Source organism: Coloeus monedula (genome assembly GCF_965178545.1).
Source record: "Coloeus monedula genome assembly, chromosome: 9".
Classification (NCBI taxonomy): Eukaryota; Metazoa; Chordata; class Aves; order Passeriformes; family Corvidae; genus Coloeus; species Coloeus monedula.
Window position 1 is genome coordinate 6,707,545 of NC_138789.1, and position 25,917 is coordinate 6,733,461.

At 44.2% G+C, this 25,917-nt stretch overlaps 1 protein-coding gene across 12 annotated transcripts in view; it reads left to right on the plus strand.

Annotated features, from left to right (window-relative positions):
- Nucleotides 1–22,992, plus strand: part of PRRC2C (proline rich coiled-coil 2C) — a 70,317-nt gene extending 47,325 nt beyond the window's left edge. For 3 of the 12 annotated variants that reach the window (XM_082287242.1, XM_082287249.1, XM_082287246.1), the window contains exons 23-35: nucleotides 1,232–1,321; nucleotides 3,034–3,135; nucleotides 7,154–7,361; nucleotides 8,218–8,421; nucleotides 9,098–9,219; nucleotides 9,725–9,861; nucleotides 11,789–12,023; nucleotides 12,411–12,518; nucleotides 14,048–14,266; nucleotides 15,050–15,124; nucleotides 16,356–16,459; nucleotides 17,694–17,820; nucleotides 21,160–22,992. In XM_082287242.1, the coding sequence (XP_082143368.1) occupies nucleotides 1,232–1,321; nucleotides 3,034–3,135; nucleotides 7,154–7,361; nucleotides 8,218–8,421; nucleotides 9,098–9,219; nucleotides 9,725–9,861; nucleotides 11,789–12,023; nucleotides 12,411–12,518; nucleotides 14,048–14,266; nucleotides 15,050–15,124; nucleotides 16,356–16,459; nucleotides 17,694–17,820; nucleotides 21,160–21,423 (1,995 nt within the window). In that variant the 3' untranslated portion in view covers nucleotides 21,424–22,992. Of the gene's footprint in view, nucleotides 1–1,231; nucleotides 1,322–3,033; nucleotides 3,136–7,153; nucleotides 7,362–8,217; nucleotides 8,422–9,097; nucleotides 9,220–9,724; nucleotides 9,862–11,788; nucleotides 12,024–12,410; nucleotides 12,519–14,047; nucleotides 14,267–15,049; nucleotides 15,125–16,080; nucleotides 16,330–16,355; nucleotides 16,460–17,693; nucleotides 17,821–21,159 lie in introns of those variants that run through there. The other 9 variants (XM_082287247.1, XM_082287248.1, XM_082287250.1 and 6 more) reach the window with 9 other exon arrangements.
- The last annotated feature ends 2,925 nt before the right edge of the window (nucleotides 22,993–25,917 follow it).

A 25,917-nucleotide genomic window follows, 5' to 3' on the forward strand; every position in this document is an offset into this window, starting at 1 on the left:
ATTGCCACAGGCCTGAGAAATGAGTATGCACTTATTTAATAGCTTATCATCGTACTGGTTGGATGCGCATTGTATGGTTTGTGCCTTCAAAATCATTATGGGTTGGCAAGTCCAGACACTCAGTAACAGTTCTGCTGCTGATTTGTCCTTCAGTTCCTTTGTGGTGTTAGGTTCTATAAAGATGATAGAGCCTTTCCTGGACTTCAGACACATAAAACTTCGGAGCTGGTAGTGCTGGCTACAGAGCGGCTCTTGGCTGTTTTAGGGTCACACCATTTCTCCAGCAAAGTCTCTGGGTCAGGTTCTGGTAACACCCTTCTGCCTGCCCAGAATGTGCTCAGTAGATAACCAGTGATGAGAACTAAAAAGCAGCACTGAACAGGCCTCACAGAAGTGCCAGAGCCCTCTTTGTTCGCTGTAGGATGTTCTCTGTGGGCTGGCAGTGTTCAGGGAGCCAGTTTGCTCACATCATTTGTATCTACAACTGCAGCAGTCACTGCCTACAGCCAGGGCTGTGAAAGTGGACCTTGTTTGCTGAGCACATTAAGGTCCACTTAACTGTGACAAATAAGCTTCAAGGAAAGCCTCTGGGTAGACTGAAAACCTCAGTCCTTTTCTTCCTTGAAGTCATTACCCAGTGCAGAAATCAGGAGGTAGCTTGCAGCATCCAGAGAATCTGAGTCTTGTGACTTTCAGAGACAAAACTTACAGGAAAGAAAATAGTTTTTCAAATTGTAACCATCCTTTTGTGTTCTTTTTAATCTGGAGGGCCTTTCTTGTCATAGTAAGCAATTTCTGTATTTGTTTAAAGCTACAGAAAGCTTTCAGCCAAGATATTTTACTTCTTAAGTAGGCTGAAAGTGTCTTCAGGTGGCTAAAGCATCTTGGGTGACAAATGATAATTGGTTGCACCACCACAGTCCAGTTTTACAGTGCCCAGGCAGTACATTGCTTTCTATGTTCTTGCCTTACAGACTGTATTTTGACTTTTTCTCAGATGTACGTTGTGAGGTCACGAGGCAAATTGTAATCTTCTAAGGCTCCTCCTGACCTCAGTAGCAATTCAGCAATAAGGATTTCTAGACATGACTTGTAAGAAAAAAAATTGTGTGGAATTCTAATCTTCTGTTGCTTGGTGAACTCCTCCTGTAGAAAGGCTGACATCTGTCCAAGAAATTGAAATTGAATTTAGGTAAGGGAGATAATTTAATGGAATTGTTTTTCTTCACAGGAGTCTGTAACAGACTACACTACACCTTCTTCTCATCCTAACACAGTGGCTACTAGCAGTACAAAAATGGAGGAGACTTTGGTGACGAACGTAAGTCTATTGCAGTGATCATCTTGACTTTGAAGACAAGAAAATATTTTCACACTTCTTTAAAGCACCAAATAGTGCCTTCAGTGAACAAGTCCACAGGGTTCCTTTCATGTGAACTAGCTGGGCTTTTTCCAGTAATCTTACTCTGAAGGACATTTGGTTTGATTAGTATCTGCTCTGGAATTCTTCAGGTATTTTCTTGTCTTTTGAACAATCACAGTGAGCTAAAGAGCACAGAAAGTGGAGATGTTTATAGGGACAATACTAAAAAAAAGCAAAGATAGGCACAATGAGGGAGTGTGTTCTTGGCAGCAGTTGGGACTTGAGCCTGGTACCAGTAGCAAAGCTCTGTAGGCTGAGTTTGAAGAAAGGCTCTTACAAACAAAGGAGTTTTGAACTGTAGCCTGAAATCACAGCAACTGCATGTAAAGGGAGCAGCTGAATGGTTGTGAAAGCAGACAACAGGCTTCCAGGTGTTCAGTTGCTATGGAGCTGGGATGTTTGCAGCCCTCAAAGCCAGTGCAGTGATCCTGACTTGTGAGCGTGGCATAGTGATTGAGAGAACCAGCTGGGTTGTGTCTTGTAGAAAAATCAAGTTTGTCTTGAGTGCGCTGGGGCATCAGGGAGCTTGGATCTTGTGATTCTTGTGGTGTGGGTAACAGAATTAGCTCAGGGTTGAGTCACTTGTTGATAGGAGAAGGAAGAATCATACAGTAGGATCTCTGGTTTTTTGTGAAGATGTCTTGTGAATTTCATCTAAAAATGCTTTTCAGCTTACTGCAGCGTCATTTTGAAGCAGTACTGATTGAACTTCTTACTCTTCTGCTGGCTTTTCTGGTAGTGTTGTGGTTTTTGCTTTGGTGGTTAGTGTCGAAGACGGAATTCTTTTGTGTTAATGATGTCCAATCCTTGCGGATGTTGGAGTTGAATTTCTAACACAGGAATTAGGGGTTCCTGGCCACAAAGGATCTGTGCCATCCCCTGCTTCAAAGCTTCGGTATCTGTCTTTTGGATTAGCCCTATCTCATCCAGTGAAAGTCCATTAGCTGTGCTATGAGTAGAGAAAGGAATGTTTAGGAGTAATAGACTGGCCACTGCAGTATTTTTGATTCATTTCCTTTAAAACTTCTAGGAAATCCATTGGAGTTTTCATAGGCAAAGATAGCAATAGCATTATATCAGGTTTATTTCCCCAAATATCACATCTTTCATCTTTTGAAAGAGAAAATAACTGAATTCAATTATTGGATGGCAAATCTGTTGTAGTTTGTTTCATGGTCCTGTGATTTTGCAGGTCTATAAAAGCTTCCTCTTTTCAGAAGCTGCATCTCAGAACTCAAGGTCATGAAGCCCCATGTACTGTATTGGTACAAAAAGGGACAGACTTGGCTTGGGAAGAATTTTTGCATATCAGTAAACTGAAATGGTACTTGAAATTAAATCCCCAAACAGACAATTGGTGTTTGTTTATGCAGAGGACATGGACACCTTAAAGCCTTAATCTTCAGCCTCTTAGAGAGATAAGAAGCATCTTGGCACCTGCTGAGTGGCCTTTCCTTGCCTACCAAATTTTCACCTTATTTTATCAGTCTCCCTGCCAAATGCTCAAGCCTTGAAGAAATTGTAGCTCACTTGATAAAGCTTGAGCTTTGCTTTCTGGGGCTTTTCTAGTAGACGTAGTTAGAATGTGATATGTGTTGCCTGCCTTTCAGGTGCCCCTGCCCCACACCCTTCCCCTCCCTAGGAGGGAGACTTTACAACAGAGCTCCAGCCTAACTCCAGTTTCTCCCGCTACCGTCGACCTCACCCTCAAGGTATGTACCACATCCCTCTAAGGGTCGTTTTCTTGCATGCAGGGGAAAAAAGTTATTGGAGAACTTGCTGGTGAACCTTTTTTTAGAGCCTTCCTTTGTTTCCTCTGCTGAACTGCTTTTGCATATAAATGGATGGCTGAAACACGAGACTATCGAAGGATGCATTTAAACCATAAATTTCTAACCCAGTTTTGCATTAACACTTGGCATCTCAAACAATCTTGGCTCCCACTGCCCTGAAAAACCAAGATCCTAGAGTTTTAGCATTGGACCATGGTGCTCATGGCAAACCATCAGAATCTGACTGAGATTTTTTTTGAGTGTTGAGTTAAAAATAAGTTGCCTGGTTTGGTGTAAAGTGTTTAAGGATTTGCTTGATAAGCCAAGCTTGATTTCTTCTTAGCTGTAAGACTTTGGTGCAGTGATAGTGTGGTCTTGAGTTGGATGGCTGAAGTTCCACTTAGTGACATGTAGATGGTGTGTTGGTGTCTCTGAAGGGCAGTTAGATCAGCGAGTCAGAACGTATTTTGTTGTATTATAAATGTTCTGTTGTTTCCTGCTCTCCAGTGCAGAGCAAGTGTGTAGAATATTTTGAGTGGTGTTTTCCCATTTTGTTGGATTTTGTACTGTGTGCATTGTATAACTCACTAACACAGAGTTGGCCTCTAGCTTTGCTACTGAATTTTTAGAAGTTGTTGGGGTTTTTTTTCTTTTTTTGGTGTCTTAGATCTGCTTTGTTACTGTGACTGCAGGTGACTGAGCCAGTAGAAATATTGTTGCCGCTTCTGATATTGAGGAATAGTGATGTTTGACCTTGGTTTCTTAAAATTTTTAGAAGAAATGAAACTTGAGATTGGATGCAGAACTAATGCTTTGGAGGAACTTGCTTGTCAATCCCAGTGAGACTTGTCTCACTGGCATGGTTTGACAGCTGCTTGCTTGTGTTCTCTACAGATGAGAAATACTCATGTTCTCTTGTTGAATCTTTGCTTTTCTTCTGTTAACACTTCATTTCTTAAAAAAAGTATAACATCTCTTTAAAACAACAGACCTGCAGAAATGGGGATAGCACTGGAGGGACAAGCAGTTTAAAAAAAAACTGGTTTTCTGTTACATTCTTGTGTAATAAGTTATCCTAACGTGACTTTCTGGCGTCTGAAAGTGTTGTTTTGAAATAGTCTCTGACTGTTTTGCAGCTGGAGATTGCATCCCGTGTCATACAGGTAGGAGTGTTACTGGTAAAGCGTGGGACACTGCCCAGTTACAGAGCAAGCTGTGGTTTCTATGTCATTCATCCTGCAGTTTCTTTTCCTGCTCTTGTAGTGTCAGTGATTTCTCAGTGGATGATAGATTTTGGATGCGTGGTAACAAAATAGGTCAAAGATCCACGTTTTGAGGCTGCTTTAAAGAACCTTTTCACCAAAATCTGAGTGGAAAGCTGTTTGGAAGCAGCTTTGTCCCTGATCTCTTTATTCCAGGCACTGGAGCTCTACCTCCTCTTCACAAATGCTGAAGGCAACAGTCTTGTTCTAGAGCACACTCTGAGACTGTCACTTTCACAGCAGGCCTCTGATCCAGACACAGCTCTGTTCTTTGTCATCCTCTTCAGCAGAATCCTTGCTTCTTTCAAAAGATAACTTTTGGAGCAGGAAAGAGGAAAGCATTTCCTTCATTTTATTAAAAGAACAAGATGTCCAGGTTCTGCCTCCATAAAGGATTAATCCTTGCACCTTCTTTTTCCTCCATCCCCTGTCACAGAAAGCTGTCTGTGAAGAGACTTGTGGGGAAGTTGGCCACAACTGTTCCCACTACTTGGCATCATTCTTTGGTGGAGGTATAAGGGGCTCATATGGGAAGCCTTGTTGTGATCTCGTTTCCTTGGAGTAGGAGTCTTTGCTAAAGACGCCTTTACTAAGGCATCCTCTTAAGGACTTGGCTCGTAGGCCTGTTGGTAGGTAAGGAGCTGAGCAGAAGGAAGTACAAAGCAGTCTCAAACTGAGCTGCTTTGGCCCTCTTCATGTCTAAGGTTTCATCTAAAATTTTTTCTAGGCATCTGGTTGAGAATCTGACACATTTGGACTTTCTTTTTCTAACCATTTAGACTTTGGTGTATTTAAGGAAAGGAATGTTGGGGTTTGGCTCCAGTGGAGGTTTTGGGTAATACGTACAGGACTGTTATTCCAATGTGAAGGCCCCAATGGATCAATGATGAAGAGAAGCCTCAAGCAGCCACGATCTCCTCCTTGTGCCCTCCTTTCCCCCTAAGTGAGCAGTGAAACTACAACAGTGTCCACAGTCTCATTTATTTTAGAGCCTCTTATTCCTCCATATCTTGTCTGTAGGTGGTGCTGCACAGGCATTCCTAGAGTACCAATCTCTCTTGCATCTTTTTTTCCAGCTTATCAAAGTTAGAGGTTGTTAAGAAGCTCTCTAAAAGCAAAGCTGTTAGATAACTTCAGGACTCCATTACATGCCCTATATGTGACAAAATGCAGTATGTAGCTTTTGCTATCAGTGGTTTCTCCAGGACATCCAGTGAACATAGTAGAACCTTCTACACCTTCTCTGTTCTGACAATCACAGGTACTTACTCGCTTTCTCTTAATGCCAGTGCAATACACCTAAACAAAATAATTTCCAGCATGTTAGTGACTAATAAAGTTTGCCTTGTCTGTGAGAATCAGGACCAATTTGGAGGAAAATGTTGTGGAGAGGAAACAGAGAATGATTGCTGGGGAAGATGATCTCAAAAATGAAAATAGGTGACTTGCCCCCAAAGGATTTAATGTGAAACTAAGTTCCCCTCCTCCCCCTTTATTCTCTTAGGAAATCCAGAACTCAGTTTTCCACATGGGTGTGTATTGATCACCTGTGACCCACTTCTTTTGATATTGCTCTGCTTTTTTATCACTCCTGAAGCATCTAGGCAACCTAAGCCGTGTTTAGTCTGTCCAGACTGCCTAACTCATGTAAAGCAGGGTAGGTTGACAAGTGTGGCTTTGAGAGACTGCAGGTCCCAGTTAGGGCAGCTCTCTTGATGCAGGCAGTGAGGGCAGACTGTGGTGAGTATATATTTGCCCCTTAATATATCCACCACTAAAGACAGCACCTGGCCTCGAGGAACTTACAGTGAGCAATTTCAGCTCTGCTAGCAAAACTTGTGTTTCCATTGGAGACAGCTGAAGGTTGTGCAGAAGTTCATGGACCATGTCTGAGCTTTTAAATTAGTGAGTGTAGACTGAACATTAATATTTCCTGTTCAGTGGACCCTCAGAAGTGTCTCAATTTAGATTTCGCATTGCGTGTCTAATGTAGCAATAATTGGATTTTATTGGCTGCAGTAAAATGATGTTGTTTCCATTTCTGGTGGAAGACAACTGTGTCTATAATATTTAAAGTTTCATCTCCCTTGCTGTGCAAGACATAAGCTCATAATTATTATAGAAATAGAGGAGCGTGAAGCACTTCTAGCTTTAACATAAAGCAGTGCACACAAGCCGTGTCAGCTTGTGGTTGCTTTTTGAGCAGCAGTTGCTTTGGAAATCTAAACTTGACTGCTGTCAAGTTTACTGAAGTGTGAAGTAGATATGTTTGTTGGTCACTCAAAGTGTATGATTTACCAAGAAAGCAAGGGGCTGCTTCATTTAAACAGCCCGAGTAACTTGGAAGTAAAGGACTTGATGGAAATATGTAGAGGGGGGGTTTTACCTTCTTTTGCTCACTGTGTCTTTGCTCTTCATGTCAAACAAAACCAAGCCAAATTAGTGTGAGTAAATTCTGTTTTGAGCACTGGATGTTAAGATGATGAACTGTGCACGTGTGCAGTTGGAACAGATGACCAGCTCCAACTTCAGGCTGTATGCTTTTTGCATGAACAGAGTTGCACGATTACAGTGACTTCAAAAAGAGGCTCGCATGAAGCCCAGACTGCCTTTTGACTAAAAAGAACTGTTAAAAGAGGAAGGATGACTGATTGAAACTTCCTAATAGATGAGGAAATTTTTTTTCTTTTAAATAGATGGAGTCTGCACGCAAAGCATGGGAGAATTCCCCAAATATGGGGGAGAAGAGTTCGCCGGTCACGTCAGCAGCGTCTCCCATTGCTGGTGGCAGCAGCAGCAGCAGCAGCAACACTGGGCCAAGCAGTGGCACTTACAGCTCTTTCTCAAGTGCATCAATGCCTCCCATTCCTGTGGCCTCAGTTACCCCCACAACTTCCCTCTCAGGTACCACATGTCAAAGCTGTAGTGTCCCATTGTGTTGTTCCTTGCTTATATTTTTCAAGGGATTCAATTCCCTTTGGAATTGTTTAGTGCAAAGCTAACAAAAGGTTTATACTAGAAATGGAATGTCAGATCTGAACAGCAACTTCCCAAATAATCTGTTAACTGACTTCACCTGTTTCACTTCAGGCAGCTGAAAATAGTCCTAAGATGTCTCTCTGCCTAAGATACTTATATGGACTTGAAGGAGAAGGTAAACTTCTCTTGTCCACCTTATTGGTTTCATTTTGTTCAGGCAAATGGAGGCAAGCACATAGATTTTGGAGCAGAGGATAGTTCTGATGTCTAGCTAATTGCAGTCTTACGTCCAGTTGTGCTCTTGCTTTTTAAGTTAAAGCTTCAAGAACTCATACCTCAACCTACTTGCAAAAGGCAGAGCAAATGTCCAGCTGCTCTTCACAAATAGTGCCGGTTGCCACCTTGGTTCTTCGCAGCAAACAAAAAGTGCTGTATCTGGTTACGTCTTCATGCCTTGGAATATTAAAATATATCTCCATGAGAGGCACAACCACTCTGTCTTGCAATGTGTTGTTGCATAACTAACCAAGCTGCCTCCTTCACTACTTCTGTGTGCTCCTCTGCCTGAAAAGGGAGATGTATCAGGGTTGCAGCACTTCCCATAGTGAACTCAACAGAATTGTCCCTATGTTTTCTTGTATTGGTGGAAACAGCTGCATTAGATTTCAGTGTTCTTTACCAGTTGGTGGCTGTGCTTACAGAGCTGTCCCAAAACTTTGACCTCTGAATGATGAGAATGAAATGTCTTTGATTGATGCATCCCTTGCTTCTCTCCTCCTAGGAGCTGGAACATACACAACCTCTTCACTGAGTACAAAGACTGCAAGCACCTCAGACCCTCCTAATATCTGTAAAGTGAAACCCCAGCAGTTGCAGACAAGCAGCCTGGCTTCTGCCAGCCACTTTTCCCAGCTGAGCTGCATGCCATCCCTCATTGCCCAGCAGCAGCAAAGTCCCCAGGTTTATGTGTCTCAGTCTGCAGCAGGTAATGAATGGTGTTTGTGGCTGAGAAGCCACACATCTGCTTTTTTTGAATTTTGAAGCTGGAAAGTTGAATTTGGTTCTGGTTTGTCTCTGCAGTAAAGATGGAACGATAAAGAGTGTTCTGTAAGCAAATACTCACTAATTGTCTTACTCTAAATCTGCAGTGTTTTAGCAGGGAGTACAAAGGTGTGTTAGTTTGTTGAGGAAAGTAAGTTTGAGTCTCAAATTCTGTTGCAGAATTGTGAACTGCTGTTTAAGACCAGGAATGATTTAGTCTTAATTTCTTTCTTAAAATGCTTCAGTAGTTGAGAGCTGTGACATTTTTTTCTTCAAGGAAAATCCTACATCTAGTTAACAATCTAGTTAAATTACATGACAGTATAACAATCTTACCCTTCACCCACATGCCTTTTTTGGCAACAATATGTTGTTAATCCCTCCAAAATTGTGCGGGATTAATGATACCTGTGCAAGACTGGTAGATTCTGGGGGTGAATTGGAAAAGATACCAAAGCTGGTGAGGCACCCAGCTCTGCAGTGCTGTTCATTCTCCCAGGCTCTATGTCAGGTGTTACAGTTGGAAGTACTGACAGTAGCTGCATCTCTAACTCTTGATAAAAATTTTTCTAGCAGGGAGATGTTGGGAATCATGTACTAATTGTATTGCTCTTCCTGAGGTACTACAGCTCAAATCCCAGCATTTTATATGGATACAAGTCATCTGTTCAATACCCAGCATGCGCGTTTGGCACCACCTTCTCTGGCCCAACAGCAAGGCTTTCAGCCAGGCCTTTCTCAGGTATTTGGGGATTCCTAATTCTCTTTTTTCCCCCTCACTATCCATATTGCCTTTAAAGTTTTAGTAATGATCTGATGGGGGCAGGGGAGAGTGAGATTAAAGACTGCAAAAAATGAGGTTATGGCTGCCCTTGCTGTTCCGTTCTGGTGCACGCAGGCAGTGTTTGATTATTTGTCATGAAAGCTGAGAGAATAAGCTTCCACTCACAAGTATATATGAAAGTTCATACTCCTGGGAGGTGTTTCTGTGGCCATGTTGGTGCAGGCTTACTCAACTTTTGTAGTACAAAATGATATGCAATCTCATGCAGTTGTTATGTATGCAGATCTGAATATTTCACTCAGTTTCTGCTGGTTATTGGTGAGAAGTAGTATGAGATTCAACTAGAAAGTAATTTTCTTAAGGGGAGCAATACTAGCTCTGCATGCAGCCTTGGGATTTGACATATTCTGGCACATGTTGAACTGTAGGTTTTCTAACTTAATGTTTTTTCTCTTTTATGCAGCCTGCTTCAGTTCAGCAGATCCCCATCCCCATCTATGCACCTCTGCAAGGACAGCATCAAGCTCAGCTGAGTTTAGGAGCAGCACCAGCTGTTTCACAAGCCCAAGAGTTATTTAATTCCTCCTTACAACCTTACAGGTAGGTAGCATATGCAGATTTCTTTGGGGTTTTAGTGTCAGAATTATTGAACGTTGTTCCCTGCAGACTCATTGTGTTCTGTGCTCCATAGCTGCCTCATCTTCCTGTCTTCCGTGAAATCTCTTTTGTCTGAGAACTGTGTGTGCAGATTGTCTGCCTTGTACAGAGTAGTTGTGAAATTGTGGGTTCAAAAATTATGCATGATAGTTGTATCTTTAGGAACTCAGGCTAAAGAGCTGAAAACATCAGTCTGTCATACTAAGAGAACAGAAAATGTCTGTCCCTTTAGTTCAGCAATCAAACCAACGCTGAAGTCTTGAAACACTTTGAAGTTCCAGTTTGAACTCATAGGTGGTAAAAACTTTGTTTCAGATGTCCGAGGGGGGCAGCAGGGTATGTTTTGGAATGTTTTATGTTTCCTACAAAAGATAACACTAAGACCAGTATCTCTCAAATGGCACTGATAGCCAGACAAACTTCCCCTGTAAGCCTTTCCAAAGCTTCCTTGCATTTCCTATCGAAATTGATTCACAGCAGTATAATTCTGACAAATGTTGTTAGTTCCACTTTGAGAAAGCTTCTTTGGAAATTCAGTTAGGGTTTTGCATGGGCTGTAGTTAACCTTGCTTGTTACCATGTAGAAGGCTGAGGCCGCAGAAGGTTTAATTAACTACATTTGTATCCTGACTTTGTGCTTGGCTGAGTTTGTGGGACCAAATATTGCTTGTCCTGCTTCAGCTGACAAAAGCTGTTGAAAACTGTTTGCTAACTGCAGAAACACAATCAGGCTGGCATGTGGTCCAGATTAAATAAATCTGATCACACACAAACATGGCATTAATGGAGTTCTACCAGTATGAGTACTTCTCCCACATAGTAAATAGGAGGATAAGCTTGGAGATGTACAGGTTGTTGGTTTAAAACAATACAACCAAAAGTTAGAAGTGAACTTATAGAAAACTTGTGAAAAATATTTTGGCTCCATTGAAGACAATCCTCTGCATACAGTCTGGGAAAAGTTTTTTCCAGTGCTCAGAGTATGACTGTAAGAGTGTTTTGCAGTGGAGGAAGGGTGCAGAACAAAGCTCACCCAGGTGTGGTCACAAGCAAACCCCACCACACCAATAGATTAACAGGACCAGTGCTGTGCTCAGACATATCCAGCACAGAGTAAAATGTGTTTTCACATCAAAAACACTCATCCTCTGATCTCAAAAGCATTGAGAAGGGCATTTATTTAAAAACCTCTTGATTCTTCAGTCTGAAGGTGGCTACTCACAGAGTTCTTAATGGGAATGTTTGGATAAATACTTCAGATGGACCAAACCTGTTTGTGGTGCTTTGCTGTACTAGGTTTGGTCTTCTTTAAACAAACTGCAACTTCCCCATGCTGGTGACAAAAGAATTGAATATCTAGTTAAAATTAAAGGGTGTGAGGTCTTTTGAAACCAAAACATTCATTTGGAAGCTACTATTGTCAGCATCCAGTGATTTAAGCTGTAAGTATTAGAAGCTGTACTGTGGAGTCAAGAGAACAAAGCAGTTCATTTAATGACTAAGTGGGGCTACTCACATGTGCTTTCCTATCTACCTTGTAGCACAGGAACTAAGAACTGGCAGCTTTTCTATGTTGCAGTTAAGTTACCCAAGAACTATTTCAGCATGAACATCGAAATAGGTAACTGTGATCTAAGATTTTTAGTAAAAAGCCTCAGCGTTTCTTCCAGTGGCCTTTAGTAGCAGCTATTATTTTGTTATGTGCAGAGTAAGTTGAAAAAAAAAATCTAACTTTTTCAGGTGAAAATTTGTTCAATAGAGCTAAGTATCCTAATTCTGTTCAAAGAATATAAGCCGTGCTCTTCATTTTTGGTGGCTCATTGTTGAGCTCTGTCAGAATTTTTATGAAGGACACTTCAATCTTTTGCAGATCCCAGCAAGCTTTTATGCAGAGTGGTTTGTCTCAGCCATCACCAGTGGTTCTGTCTGGCACAGCCTTACACAACTTCCCAGCAGTGCAACACCAAGAGCTGGCTAAGGCACAGTCCAGCCTGGCATTCCAGCAGACTTCCAATACTCAGCCTATTCCTATCTTATACGAGCATCAGCTTGGGCAGGCTTCAGGACTGGGAGGCTCTCAGCTGATTGATACACACATTCTGCAGGTAGGAAATGCTCCAAATGCAAAACTTCTGCAGTGGACTGATAGAGGAAATCAAGTCTTGCTCAACTTGGGTGGCAGGAAACTTAAGACACTTGGAAGAGAATGTCCTTTTAATTTAATAAGTGTACATTAGCATAATCTCTGAATTGAGGCATGTTCCCCAAATTACAGGGTTCTTTGTGCTCTATCATTAATTAGAGCTTCAGGTTTAGTTTCTGTTAATGATGATAAAGGGCTGTTCCACCACCTGCGAATGAGAGCTTTATCACAAAGTGAAACCTTCAGGTTTGTCAGCTTCCCATGCTGTGGTTTCTCCTGCTCTGGCTAATGCACCACAGAACTGTTCTCTAAATGCTCTTAATGGGATGGTGTCTCTTGCTCTTCCTAGGCCAGAGCTACGCTCACTCAGGCTTCAAATCTCTACTCTGGGCAAGTTCAGCAGCCTGGCCAGAGCAATTTCTACAACACTGCACAGTCTCCCAGTGCTCTCCAGCAGGTAAACTATGGCATGGTAAATTTCCTACATTGTATTCTTCCTAAGAGCATGTTGTGGTTGATGATGTCTGTGGGGTGGGAATAGAGGGGGGGGCTGAGACAACCTTTAATTCTTCCAAAATAAAAATTGACTATTAATAGTGAGGGAGGGCTACTGCAGCAGCACTAAACAAACTGAATGGCTGAGAAGTTAGGTGACGTGCCGTTCATGTTGGTCATTTGTCCCTGGCATTCTTCTCTTGAATAGTTCATTTGTCAGTGATGGGCAAAGGTTTAATTGTCACAGTGCTGTTGCTCATTGATTGAGGTACATCATGCCTTTATGGAAGCAGATATTGGGAGTGGTGGAGAGGAAGGGGGGCAAACTCCAGGTGCTTAGTGAAGCCTGATTGTTGATGCCAGTTCTCAATGAGCTGGGACCCAGGAGTGCTCCATGTGCCAGTGATAGCCAGTACATAGAAAATAACTGGGAAGTCAGATAGGTGATCATGCAGGACAGCCAGGTCAGTAAAATACCTCTACTGATTTGAAGGGTTTTTAATTCTTTTGTGAAAGAACTGCTAAATTGCTCTGTGCAAGCATTCTTTCATATTTATGGGATACTGTCTAGTGGTTTCCATCTTCTGGTTTGGCTTTTTTATTGAAATGGCTTCAAAAAAAAAAGCTTGTGATTTATTATAATAGCCTACCTCATATGCAGGAAAAATTGCCAAGACAGAAATCTAGAAGAAAGATTAGATGTTGTCTGTTGGAAACCTAGCACAGAGTTTTAAGGACCTTTTAGAAGAGCTGGTGCCTTTAATGTGTTCAGTTCTGGCTGTCTCTATAATTTTAATCTCTTATCCTTCATAGCAGAATCCAGGTAAGCCTTTAGCATTTGGAATCTCATATCATTCTCCTAGTCACACTCAGAATATAATTTTGCAGGTAGTAGATTGTCAGACCAAGACATGCAGTAACTCCTGCCAGTGAGGTCACTGCTGTGGTATTCCATGTTTATCACTACCACTCTCTGGTGTTTTCAGCCCACAGCACTCACGGTAAACGCAAGGAACAGGCTGTATAGTTTTGGGATTGTTTTTAAGCTCAAACTGATGGGTGTTGGAACTCGTGGAAAGTAGAACCTAATTTTCATCCCAGTGTCCTTTGATGACTAAAATTATTGGAAGTGAACAAGTAATCCAGTCCGGTCCTGTCCTGTCCCCCTACCCCCAAAATGGTTATTTTATTCTACTTTTGTTTTCTGAGTTGAATTAACCTTCACCTGTCACACAGTGAAATCACATTAATGATGTCAGAGGTAGGAGATCTCATGCAACTTTGTTTCTGCAAAGCACAGGCCCAAATGCCATTAGACCTGATTATAAGGGCAAACCGAGCAATAAATTCACTTATTTGCTTGCAGCTCTCTGGTTAAATAAATAAACTCATTAAGCCATTTGCCTGGAATAAAGCTGAAATAGAGCTTGTAATGAAAGGTACATAATGGCCTTTGTGTCTGTTACTGGTGATCTTGTACTCTCTCTCCAGGTGACGGTACCTTTGCCAGGATCACAGATTTCTTTGCCCAACTTTGGATCCACAGCACAGCCACTGATTGCCCTACCCCAGTCCTTACAACCACCACTACAGCACACCCCACCACAAGCTCAGGCTCAAAACCTGAGCAGACCTGCACAAGTGACCCAGCCTTTCAGAGGATTGATCCCAGCAGGAACTCAGCACAGCATGATTGCTGCAACTGGAAAGGTAACAACATTGCCACATCTACAGGACAGAAGTTAATTTGAAGCACAGCTGTTTGCTGGTTTATATAACCAGCACAGCAACTCATGTTGACTTCTTGCATCTTAAAAATCTGCCCTAGCTTTAAAAGATAAAAAAGCCAGTCAAGGGCAGTGTGTTGGTGACTGGGTCTGTGCATTTAGCTGAGGTTTAGTAGCTAACTTGGTGCTGGTCCATTTGCACTGCAGGAATACCTGGTTTGATAGTGACATCATGGACTAGTAGGGGATTTCATATAGAAGCCATATGTAAAATAGTACTGAGCCGTTGTTAGAGCAGCAGGGGACCAGCATGACTCTGTCAAGGCTGGTGGCAGATTCTGGGCCTGCTTGTGTTTGTTGCTTTGCTTCTAGACTCAAACCAGAACAAGTTGTTTGGGTTCAAGGGTTTCCATTGCAACGAAGGGGAGTTTCAGGGGCTTCAGTGGACTCTGTATCAGCCATGACCTTAAGCCAGAATTAAACTCTACTATTATTGCTGGGGATCTGCCTTTCTGAATAGCACAGAATGGTGCATATTAAAAATGTAGCATTGTATGCAAGACAGGATCGTTCTGTAATGAAAAAAGAAAAGGCTGGTCCTGCAGCTCAGGAAAACTGAGTGACAGGTCCAGTAAGGAAATAACACTAAAACAGTGCAAGAAACTAGGGGGGAATTCTCTCCTCTCCTTTATGTGAAGCTGCTAAGGTAATTGCTAATAAGGGGATGTGTGGAGCTGGCTTCCAATCACAAGGTCTCTTGTCTTAGATGGAATCCCAGCTTTACAGGCACCGGGGATTTTCGGATAGTGTGCAGCACTCGGCAGTTGCAGTCCGCTTCCAGGTGAGCAGTGGGTGACACCCCTGGACATGGACACAGCTCAGCTGACTGGCAGGAACAGCAAGGTCTTCCCACCTCAGGGACTGATCTACCTCTGCAGCTGCACCTGAAATCCCTGCACCTTCTGGCCTAGATTTTAGGGTGCTTTTGAATATAAAATAACCCCTCAGTCCCAGTGATTTACAGCTGTGATAAGAAAAATCTTGGCTGTTAATTCCATGTCTTGGACAGTAATGGGAGTCAGAATTTCAGACCACCTCGATGAAGTTTACATCTCCACACCCCCAGATTGTGTATGGTGATCTTAGCACCATGCAGTTTTCCAGCTTCATGGGATCTGGCCAAATCTTTTCAGCTTTGTAGTTGTTAAGAGCCCACTTTGCAAGCAGCAGCATGTTTCTTGCTGCAGTTGTCAGTGGAAAATGATGGCTCATTTCAACACAAAATGAGGGAAGAGCTGCGGTGGGATGGTGGCCTTAGATGACTTTCCTGCCCTGCTCTAAGATTCCCATCGTGTTGCTGCTAAAGAAAGTCAACTGAAAACAGCCTCTCATTTTTAACTGATTTATTGTTGCTGTTATGCTTCATGGCCATGTGTGGAAATACACTGTTCCAAAAACGAATTTATTCTGTTGAGTGTATCTGCAAAACAGCATTCAAGAGTCATTGCTCCAGTTAGTCTGGAGGTCGTTTTGCATGAATGACAGCTTCATTTTTGCTGTGCTTTAGGCTTGTTTATTTTTATAGATCTGGACTATTTTATGGTATTCTTTTTCTCAGCATTTTTCAGGATACAGAGATATTTCTGAATATATGAATATTCAGAATATCATCTGGATATATGAATATATTCATAAAATGTATGAAAATATGTCTAAATATTTTCATGTGGTACCTGAGATGGGAGTCTTGGATAAGGAGATCTCAACTCCAAAACGTATCTTTTTTCTTTTTTTTAGGGCCAAATAGATGAAATGACTCTCAAACCCCCTGTCATTATGCAGGAGGACCAAGTTAGAAACCCAATACCATTGCTGCAAGTGCCAGATAGGGCAGGAAAATTGTACACAGAGGTGCTTGTGGTGCTGGGCCTGTCCTAATTATAAGAGGCTGTTCTGCAGTCAGGCTTTCATCGCCACTTAAGTGACCTCTTTTCATTGAGGTAAGCTATCAGCTGCTTAGCAAACGTAATTTTTTTAATTAGAATTAACATGTCAATTGCTGTGTTTTTCAGATATCAGAAATGGACCTGAAGGCCTTTGGAGGTGGCATTGACGTTAAACCTGGAACACCACCAGTTACTGGCAGAAGTACTACCCCAACCTCCAGTCCCTTCCGGTAAACCTCCCTTAAGTTCAAAATTCCTTAAAACCAGGGCTAGAAAATGTACCTAGTCATGCATGAGCAGCCTATTCTGGAAGGTATGAAGTGAGAGGCCACTGATACAAGATACAGTGCTTAATCTGAGCTTATGAGCAGCATTGCAGTGGGTCATCACATCTGCTGTTGTTAAACAGAAGTAAATAGCTCTGAAATAAAATGTGAAACATTTTTTTTGGGGTAAATAATACTAAACAAGTCATGTGAAATGACCTGGGGTTGTACCAGTAAAGCACAGAAGTGGCAGGGACGATGTACTTTGGGATAAAACTCTTAAGACAGTTTATCTGAATTGTGTAGAAACGCAAGTAGAAACACTTAAAGGCTTAAACGGCAGTTGTGGCAACAGTTCTGTTAGAGGAGTGTGTGTTGTTGCAAGGTCTGTAAGCTGCTCCCAGGTGAAATTAGTAAACAAAACAGGCTCTTTGAAGCTTAGAAAATACTGGTGTGTGGAGCTTAGCTGGTATCCCTGCCATTGGTGCCCCTCTGCTCATTTTGCCTGGAGTGTATCAGCCACACCCTCTGCACAAGAGCTCTCTGCAAGTCCAGCTTCGTTTCCTAAAGAAGGCTGTTCACTCTTTTCTCTTTGAGGGCTGTTTGCTGCCCTTCCCCCAGATAATCAGTCAAGCTTCATGTAATTAGTGGTGATTCAACACGTTGGAAGTTTTAATGGAGGGTGATGTTCTTAGCCATATAAAACAGGGGGAGAGCATTTTCTGTGGATTCTTGAAAACCGTTCAAGTGCATTTTGAAACATCTGACAACAGGTCAGAGTAGAAGCAGCTGCATGTTCACTGCCTGTTGTGACAAGCTGTGAACCTTCCATGACAGAGTAAAGAGTGACTGTAAAGGAGCAGGACTGAACATAAGATAGCAGGGATGGGAAGTGGAACACACATCTAACATCAGTGTTTCTGTCATGAGTACTTGGGGAAGGGGTCTTTGATACAGACATACCCTGGAATCTCTTCATAGCCTAAATATTTCTGATAATGCTTTCTCTTTGAATTCTGAAGTTCTGAGGTTTTTTTGTAGATAGAAGAAGCTTCTATATAAAAAAAGTTTCACAGCAGCTTTTCCAGGAGATTTATTCTTCCCCCCTCCAATGCTGAATTTCTAGTTAAGTTGTAAAAGGGCAGAAACATCCTCTGAATGAAAGCAGTTTGATTTTAACTGGAGTTCTTTCCTCTAGGGCCAGTTCTACAAGTCCTAACAATCAATCCAATAAAATGAACAGCATTGTCTACCAGAAGCAGTTCCAGTCAGCAGCTGCAGCTGTGAGAATGACACAGCCCTTTCCTGCACAATTTGCACCACAGGTAGGTGATTGGTGGCTTGCTACAAACAGATTTATTCCTCTGTATGACCTGGTGGCTCTGGCTCAACTGTGTTTCCTCAGGCTTTATCATGGGGAGATACAAAATGGAATCCTTAAAATCAAATGGTGTAAGAAACCCAATTTCAAGATCAAAGCAAAAAATTACCTCACTGATCTTGCTTGCAAGTAGTGCTGATTTTGTGGTGTTTAATTTTGAGTTCTGTGCACGCTGAGGGATTTAATACAAGTTGTGAATGATGTAGAACAGACAGCATTCTGGCTTCCCCAGGCAGCTGTAATGCACCTTGTCCTGCAAAACCAGGTCATTTGCTTGGGGAACGGGAGAAGCTTCGTGTCTCACAAGGGTCCCAGTGCATATTTTACATGTGTAAAGACAAAGCAGATTTGCAGCTCTGAAGTATCAAAGGAGCAGTTGAGGTTGGAAAGAATCTGTGAGGTCACACAGTCCATACAAGGCAGGGCCAATGGCAGAGTGTTTGATTTGCTTTGGCATTCCAGGGAGCACAGCTTACAAGGGTCGTGCATCTCTGTTGCAGGTGACTGGAGCCAGGCTGCTAGGGAAATGTAGCCTCTCTAAAAGTGTAGGATATTTCTGTCTTCCTTTTAGCATTTGGAGTGTTTGACTGCAGGACTTGAGATTTGATGTCTGAATTGTCACTGGCAGAAACTGCCTCACCTTCCTGGGGCTGCCTTTCACCAGTGACTGCTTGACTGCCTTGTGAGGGTCTTCTCCCTGGTTCCAAGCTGGGTTGAAGTTGTTAGTGCTGCTTTCAGGCACAGTAGCACTGCCGGGCTGGTTTGCTCTTGCAGTTCAAGCCTATTTTCTTGACATTCATTTCATAGCAGAGTGGCAACTTTTTCCCCTTTGAGATAATGCCAACGTGCAATCAAGTTGGCAATTTTCTAATTGAGAAATGTCTCTTTTTGTTGTTTTTCCCCCACTTAGATCCTCTCTCAGCCTAACCTGCTCCCTCCATTGGTAAGAGCCCCATTTACTAACACCTTCCCAGCGCCTGTTCAGAGGCTGCCAGTAGTTCTGCATAGTCAGATGCCGTCTCAGATGACCACAGGCCTTATGAGCCACCCTCAGTTACCACGTGTGGCCAGAGGTCCTTGTGGATCAGTACCTGGAGCCAGAGGCACTCAGGCCCAGGCTGCGCTGAAGGCTGAACGAGACATGAAGGTCAGTATGTGAACAGCAGTGCTGTTAGCAGCAGTTCAGTCTGACAGCTCCTAGGGCAGGGATGTGTCTGCAAGTCATGGCTTCGTAAAGGGCCTCTGGACCCCAAGCTAGTAGCCAGGCCCTTAACAGCTGAACACAGACCTTCTCTAAGCCCTGATGTTTTTTAATAAGAATTTTAGACTAAAATATTTGTAGGGAGCTTCCTGTCTCAAGTGGTCTTGTGGTCAGCAGTTGTGGAGCTGCCACTGCTGTCCAAGGCAAACTGAGGTGTCAGGAGCCTGGTTATTTTCGAATGAGCACTGAAGCTGCACACCTACCTGTTAGCTGTCATTTCATCCTCAGCTCCTACTGTTCCAGCTAGCCTCACTCCTTGGTGACTCTGGAGAGTCATTTCCCAGTGGTTTGAAGTGCCTGTGGTGAATTCTCAGTGGTAGAATGCAGTACATGGTGCACTCCGCAGAAGAGAGGGCTGCATTTCAGTAGCAGGTGATGACAGTCACCTAACTTGTTACAGCACTTTGGGACCCTTCAGTTTGAGGCACTCTTCTTCCAAGGCAGGACTGCAGTGTGGGACATCTGTGTGGGACACCTTTGGACGCTGAGCCCGTTTGCTGCAGAAAAGAAGTTGTTTGAATGGTACTTAGGAGTTCTTCATCTGCTGCCATTCCTGTAACCCATGCACTGAGGTGTCAGAGCAAGAGAGTGTGTTGTTCTGGTTATGCAATGCTGTGGGAGAACTGATTGCCCCATAAATTCTAGATGGTTGGTCCATTTTCTACCACCAGTTTATGCAGCCTGTAGATTTACCAGGTGATGCTTAATCCTGAGTGTGCACTGTGGATTGAATGTAGCCAGTGAGAGCAAATACTAACATGCAATTCTGGTGTCCTTAATCTCCTGCAAACACTGCTGAGAGGAATGAGAGTTACTCTGTCATGCTTGGTTACTGGTGATCAAGTCATCCAGCCTTAAACTCAGGGGATGGCTGAAATTTGGGCAAAAGGTTTCAGTAAAATCAGGCTGTTGCTGCAGTCCTGAACACCAGAGTTCACAGGTTTGTTTTCTGTTCTGTTGCTGCTTGAGTTACTTGGAGCAACTACGCAGTGTGAGAGCCAAGGCCTCTTGTTCCAGACTTTTGCTGTTTTGTCCTCTGTTGTTTTTTGTGTGTGTGTCCCAGCCCCGTTTTTTGTAAAAAAACAGAAAATACTCAGAGAGGTACATGGAGGCTTAGTGCCTGTATGTGTGGTTCCTTGTGTTAAGATAGTCCTTTTTAATGTAAAATAAAAAGGTGTTTGACTGCACTGGGCTTTATTGTTCAGCTTCCAAAAGATCAAACTCTTAATGGAGTCTCTGCAGTCTGGGCAGGAAAGCCAAGTGCTTGCTCTGAAGTGTCTGATCCGCACAGTATGAAAACTGTAACTGGAACATGTTACAGAGGCTGAATTCTACAGGTGCAAGTCAGGGTTACTGGTAGGATTCAGAGGAGGGAAGGAAGGGGAAGGCAGGCAGTAGTTTGTGCTGCCTGGGATAAGAGCCTGCTTGGAGCGGGAAGCAGATGAGCCTGCAGTTTACACACAACACAATATTGACCCTGGTTCAGTTACATCCCAGCTGCAGATTCCACAGTCTGTGTAAAGAGCCATGGGGGGGAAACGGGGTGCTCAGATTGTGCTGCTGAGAGAGGCTGTGTGCTCTGGAGGGACAGCACACAAGCAGGAGTGGCCCTCGGGGCCCACAGCAGTGTCATGCAGGCACACCTGCCTCTGCTGGTGTCTGACCTGTGCTCAGGAGGAGGCTACAGTTTGAGCCTGCTGTCAGCAGTGCTCATACTGATAACTGCATAACTGCAGTGACATAAAAAGATGTTAGGTAATACTTCAAACTGTTGTCCCTGATTCTCGTTTTCGGGGAAGGATTAGGAAGAGCAAGGGAAGCCTAGGCATGGTGTTAAGTTGCTGCTGAGGATCCGAGCACCCAGCCGTGGTGACATCAGGGAAGCAGCAGGACGGACATTGCCCTTCTAGGAAAGTCTGGCCACTGCGGTCAGTCCTTCCCCTTTCATATGGGAAATACTTGTGAAGTCACTCCAATTCCTGTGCCTTCTCTTCAGTAAATTTATTTTTTCCCTCTCTTAAGGCAAAGCAAAGAGCAGAGGTCCTTCAGTCCACCCAGAGGTTCTTTTCCGAGCAACAGCAGCAGCAGAACAAACCCATAGGAGGCAAAGCCCCGAAAGTGGAGGAGAACGGGAGCAAACCCACTGAGGCAATTGCTGACTCTTCAGGAGTCTGCCAGGACAAAGCCGAGGAAAAGCCCACCCCTGCACCTGCTGCCACACCGAAACCTGTTAGAACTGGACCAATCAAACCTCAGGCAATCAAAACCGAGGAAACAAAATCTTAGAGGCTGTGTTCCCATGGAGGGAGGGGAGGGGGTGGGCGAGGTGTCAGCAGCGTCAGTTGGTAGCCCGAAGGATGAAGAGCAGCCTGCTCGCCCTGCCGGGCTCTGAGCAGCCCCAAGGGGCACAGAAGCAGCAGCAGTTGTGGTGCCAGCTGCTGTGTGTCCAGCTGTGAGCCCCTGGGCTCTCGGGGCTCACATCTGCTCTAACAGCACGAAGGCTGCTTTTGAGGTGTGCACGTCCCACACTGTGCACCTGGTTTGGCTCGCACCTGCCCACTTCCCAAAGCCTCAACACAGAGAAGTAGCAACAGCAGAGAAGAAGGTGGGGAGGCATTTCCTAGCTGACACGGTGACTTCTCTTATTTTCTTCAGGCTCTGATCTTCAGCTGCTATTTTATCTTTTTACAAGCCCATGAGTATGAGAACAGGCAGATCTGAAGATGGTGCTGGGCCAAGTAATGTGTGTTAAGTTCTTAGTGACTTAAGAAGCTTTTATCTTGTATAAACAGAGGGCTCTATGTATTTGCCACGCAAGGTTTAACCTAACACAGAGTAATGCTGGCAGTGTTGGATTTCCTTCTGAAGGCAGTGCTTTGCTGGCTGCTGCTGCTTGGATGACAATTTACTGCATTTAGATCACCATATGAAAAAGCTACTTGGCCACCTGTGCCCTCTCCACCCGCTGCCCCCTCAGTGGCTCTCACCCCTGGAGTTGAAGGTTCGTTGCATCAATAGTCAGATTTGTTCTGTTCACCCCTGTCCAGCTGTCTTTATATGATGCGAGTGGTCCCTAAACGGTTTCCAGTTTCTGTCTGTAACACAGCAACGAGCACTTAAACTGTGCCACAAGAGTAAAAGAAACCTTATCAGATGAACTAGAGTTTTATCTCAAAGGTGCATTCTTTATATCAGAGCTGCGTTGCACCACCTCCTTGCCCACAGTGTGCTGGAAAGTAGAATCAAGTCAAATAAATGCCTTTTTAATTGTATCCTCTAGTATTCTAGCTGTAGGACAGTACTGTATGATACTTCTGTGAATGTAAGATATCCTGTACCTGCTTATGATATGTAGTAGTGACTGTGCTATACTGGAGCTGTTTTTAATAATGTTATTCTAGAGGTTTTTTTCCAGACAATGATTGAAAGCTAATAAAAAGCACCAGGTACCACATCAGTAGCAGAATTTGCTGGTTTTTTCTGGGATTTTTTTTTTTTACATTTTTGGAAGGAAGAGTTGAAAGTCTAATGTGTATAATTTTGTTCAAATGACTGCAGAAGCTGGAAAGGCTGTTGCTGCTATTGATGCCTAGTGAATTGCTATTGGTTATCTTTTTATATAAATATATATATAATTTGAATTTTTGGAAACTAGCTGTGATGTCAACTTTGGAAAAAAGTATCCCACTTGTAGTGTGAGTTGGCATTGTACAGAAATTAACAGCCATATTGGTCTAGAAATGTTAAACTTAATTTTTTTTCCATTTGTACAGGGGTAACGCACTGTATGAAATATGTACGGTCTTATTTACATGGGTTTGATTACAGAAACTAATAAAGTATTCTCTAAATAAAGCCCCCGGCTGCTCTCGTGATTGGTGCCGTGCTGCAGGAGGCGAGCGGAGCGCCTGGCGCCGCGTTTCCAGGGAAAGGCTCCCAACGCAAAGTGCTCCCAGAAGCTCCGTTGTGTGTATCCTGGCACTTCCACAGCCCTTCTCCAGCAAAGGGCTTGCAGGACGTGGCTGCCACCCCTCGCCCTGGAAGGAGCCAGGGGGTGTTTGCCAGGAGTTCCAGCTCCAGCTGTTGGAGCTGGCAGTTGTTCCCAACTGGAGCCAGGGTGACACCGGTTGTCCCATCAGCTGATGAGTGACAACACCCGGGCAGCACCGAGTTCAGGGAGCCCTGGCCTGAGCCTTCCCTGCCCCCCTCCCTGGGGCCCTGACCTGGGCTGTGGGATTTGGGACAGGCAGTACATGATCAGCTGGCCACCAGAGGGAACTTGCTTCCCACAAACACCAGCAACCTTTGGTGTCTTGGTCTCTGAGAAGTAATTGCTGCCTGCTCTGCACCTCTGAGGAAAGGGAGGATCCAGCCAGGAGTGTTGGGGTTGGCTCTGCAAGCACCACAAGGAGCTGGACAGGTTGACCTTTGGTCAGAGGTGTTGCTGACAACTCCATGGTGGGTTGCAAAATGGCAGCTTGGGGCCACCAGAGAGGCTGGAGTCCTTTCCTGCCCAGGCTGGTTTTGTTCAGGGTAAAACTGCAGCAATGTGGAGTAAATAAAAGGTGCTGGAATCCACTGATATAGCTGTGGGCAGAAGGAACCTCTCAGCAGGTAACACTGTGGGTAAATCACCTTTTTCGCAAGGATTTGTGAGTACAGCTGCAGTAAATGCTTGGAAAGGAGGGTGGACATGGACTGAGTGAATGGAGATGCTGCTTCCAATCTATAAATGTGCTATAAAAGTAACTGAGTTGCGATGTTTTCCCTGCTTTGAGGTTGCCTTTGGCCTGTTTTGTCTTGAAAGGATACTCCAAAAATGGGAACTCATTCACCAGACTTCTATTTTTAAGGAAATGCTGCTGAAAGGATGAATGTTAAACTCTGTAGTAATAAAGCTATTGGGAAGTTAGAGGAATTTCCCACAGTTGGCTGTGGGAATGTACTAGGCTTTGGACTATTTTGTGCTCAGAGCAGAACAAGGGGAGTATTTCTGCAGAAGTTTAATTAAAAGTAAATGCTTGGGCATTCTGTGCTTCCAAATAACCCAGGTTTGATGTGTGCCTTAACAAAACCTCAAACCACCCCAGCTGCCTTTGAGGCCAAGTGGAGCTTTCAGTCATTGACCCCAGTTCGCTGCATATTTTATGACATTTAATCAGATAACTTGCTCCTGGCTATTTACACTGGAGTAGCTCTTGCTTTTTTAATTTGAGTGGGATTTGGTGTGTAATCTCTTTTCTGGTCATCAGAAATAATTGTGCTGAACCTCCCAGACATTAGGGAACAATTTTGTTTGGGGAATTCAATTTCTTTTTCCTTAATAATGTTGAGGCTGTGAAAAGGTGGTAACTTTTCTCAAGGGCAAGAGCCAGAAGGGGGTTAAATGGGACTGGGGCCAGATCCAGCAACTCCCTGGGATCAGGCTGGCTTCTTGCTGGGCTGTGGGCAGGGAAGGCTTGTTTTCCCAAAGCCTGTTAAGTAAAACTGTGTATTCAGCGCTGTTCAGATCCAGCCCAGCTTTCTGGAAATCCTGTGTACATTGGCTTGTCTTCCTTTATTTTCTTAGTCAATTAAGAGATGGACTTGCCGGCCTGAGAAGGCTCCAGCGTGGGGAGGGGCGGGAGCTGTCTGCCCTCGGTGTCTGGGCTGGCCAAGGTGCTGCTGCTCCCCGGGGCTCTGCACAAACCCTGCCTTTCATCCTGGGGCTTGGCTCACACCCCAAGGGAGCTGCGGGGTAAAGGGGGGCTCCAGCCTCACCTCCCATCCTGTTTTGGGACAGAAATACCTTTCTCCCATCCTTGGTAGCAGGTTTGCTGTGCATTGCTGGCTCTGGCTGCTGCCTGCTTCATTCTCCCCAGCCCTGATGGGTACCTGACAGCCCCTGGGTGACCCCCGCTGCTTCCCTCACCCAGATCCTGCCCTGGCCCCAGGGCTCCCCAGCTCTCTGTCTGACAGTGACAGGGGTGATGTGTTCTTGATCCACCTGAGCTGAGCAGTGGGGGCTGGCAGAGCCCTGCTGCAGATCCTGGGGCTGCTGGGACATCACTGGCCAGAGGGACGCTTTCACTGGCCCTGGCTCAGGTGAGAATCCCAGCCTGGTTCTGGGCCTGCCTGGGAACAGGAATGGGTCTTTCAGCCTCCTCCCTCCACATGCTGGGGCCCCACCTGCTGCCTGCCCTGCAGCTCACCAAACACCCCAGTCTTACACATACCATCTCACTTTTTACAACCATCACGTATTTTTCCAAAATAAAGCGTGGAGATGATGAATAAGCCAAATGCTTCATTATGATATGCAAATATACAGTGCTACACTTAAGACAACAGTGTTAGTGCCAGGAGGACAGCAGTGGGGTGAAGCATCTTACTGAAAATCCCTGTAGCTGTAGGTGATCATCACAAGTGTGCCACTGTGTTCTCTGTCCTTTTCCACCACTCCAATACATGGTGTTATTTCTGTCAGAAGCTGCCTTTCAAATGTGGCATTTTCCTGCTCAAGGCTTTACAGCTCCCCCCACCAGCAGCTTCAGCCTGTAGGTGCATCAAGAGGGGCACCAGCCCACCACACTCCTTGGAAAACAGGCTTTGGAAAGACGAAGGTGCAAGGCAGCAGCAGTGCTGGGCAACGTTTATTGGGCCAGGACCCTACACAACCCCTGGGGAATGTGGTTGCTGCTGACCTGAATGCCAGAGATGGGGAAAGAAGCCTCCTCCTCCAAGCTTCCTACAATAAATAGATAAACCAGCATGTTTTGGACTGGTGGGGGGAGAGCTGCT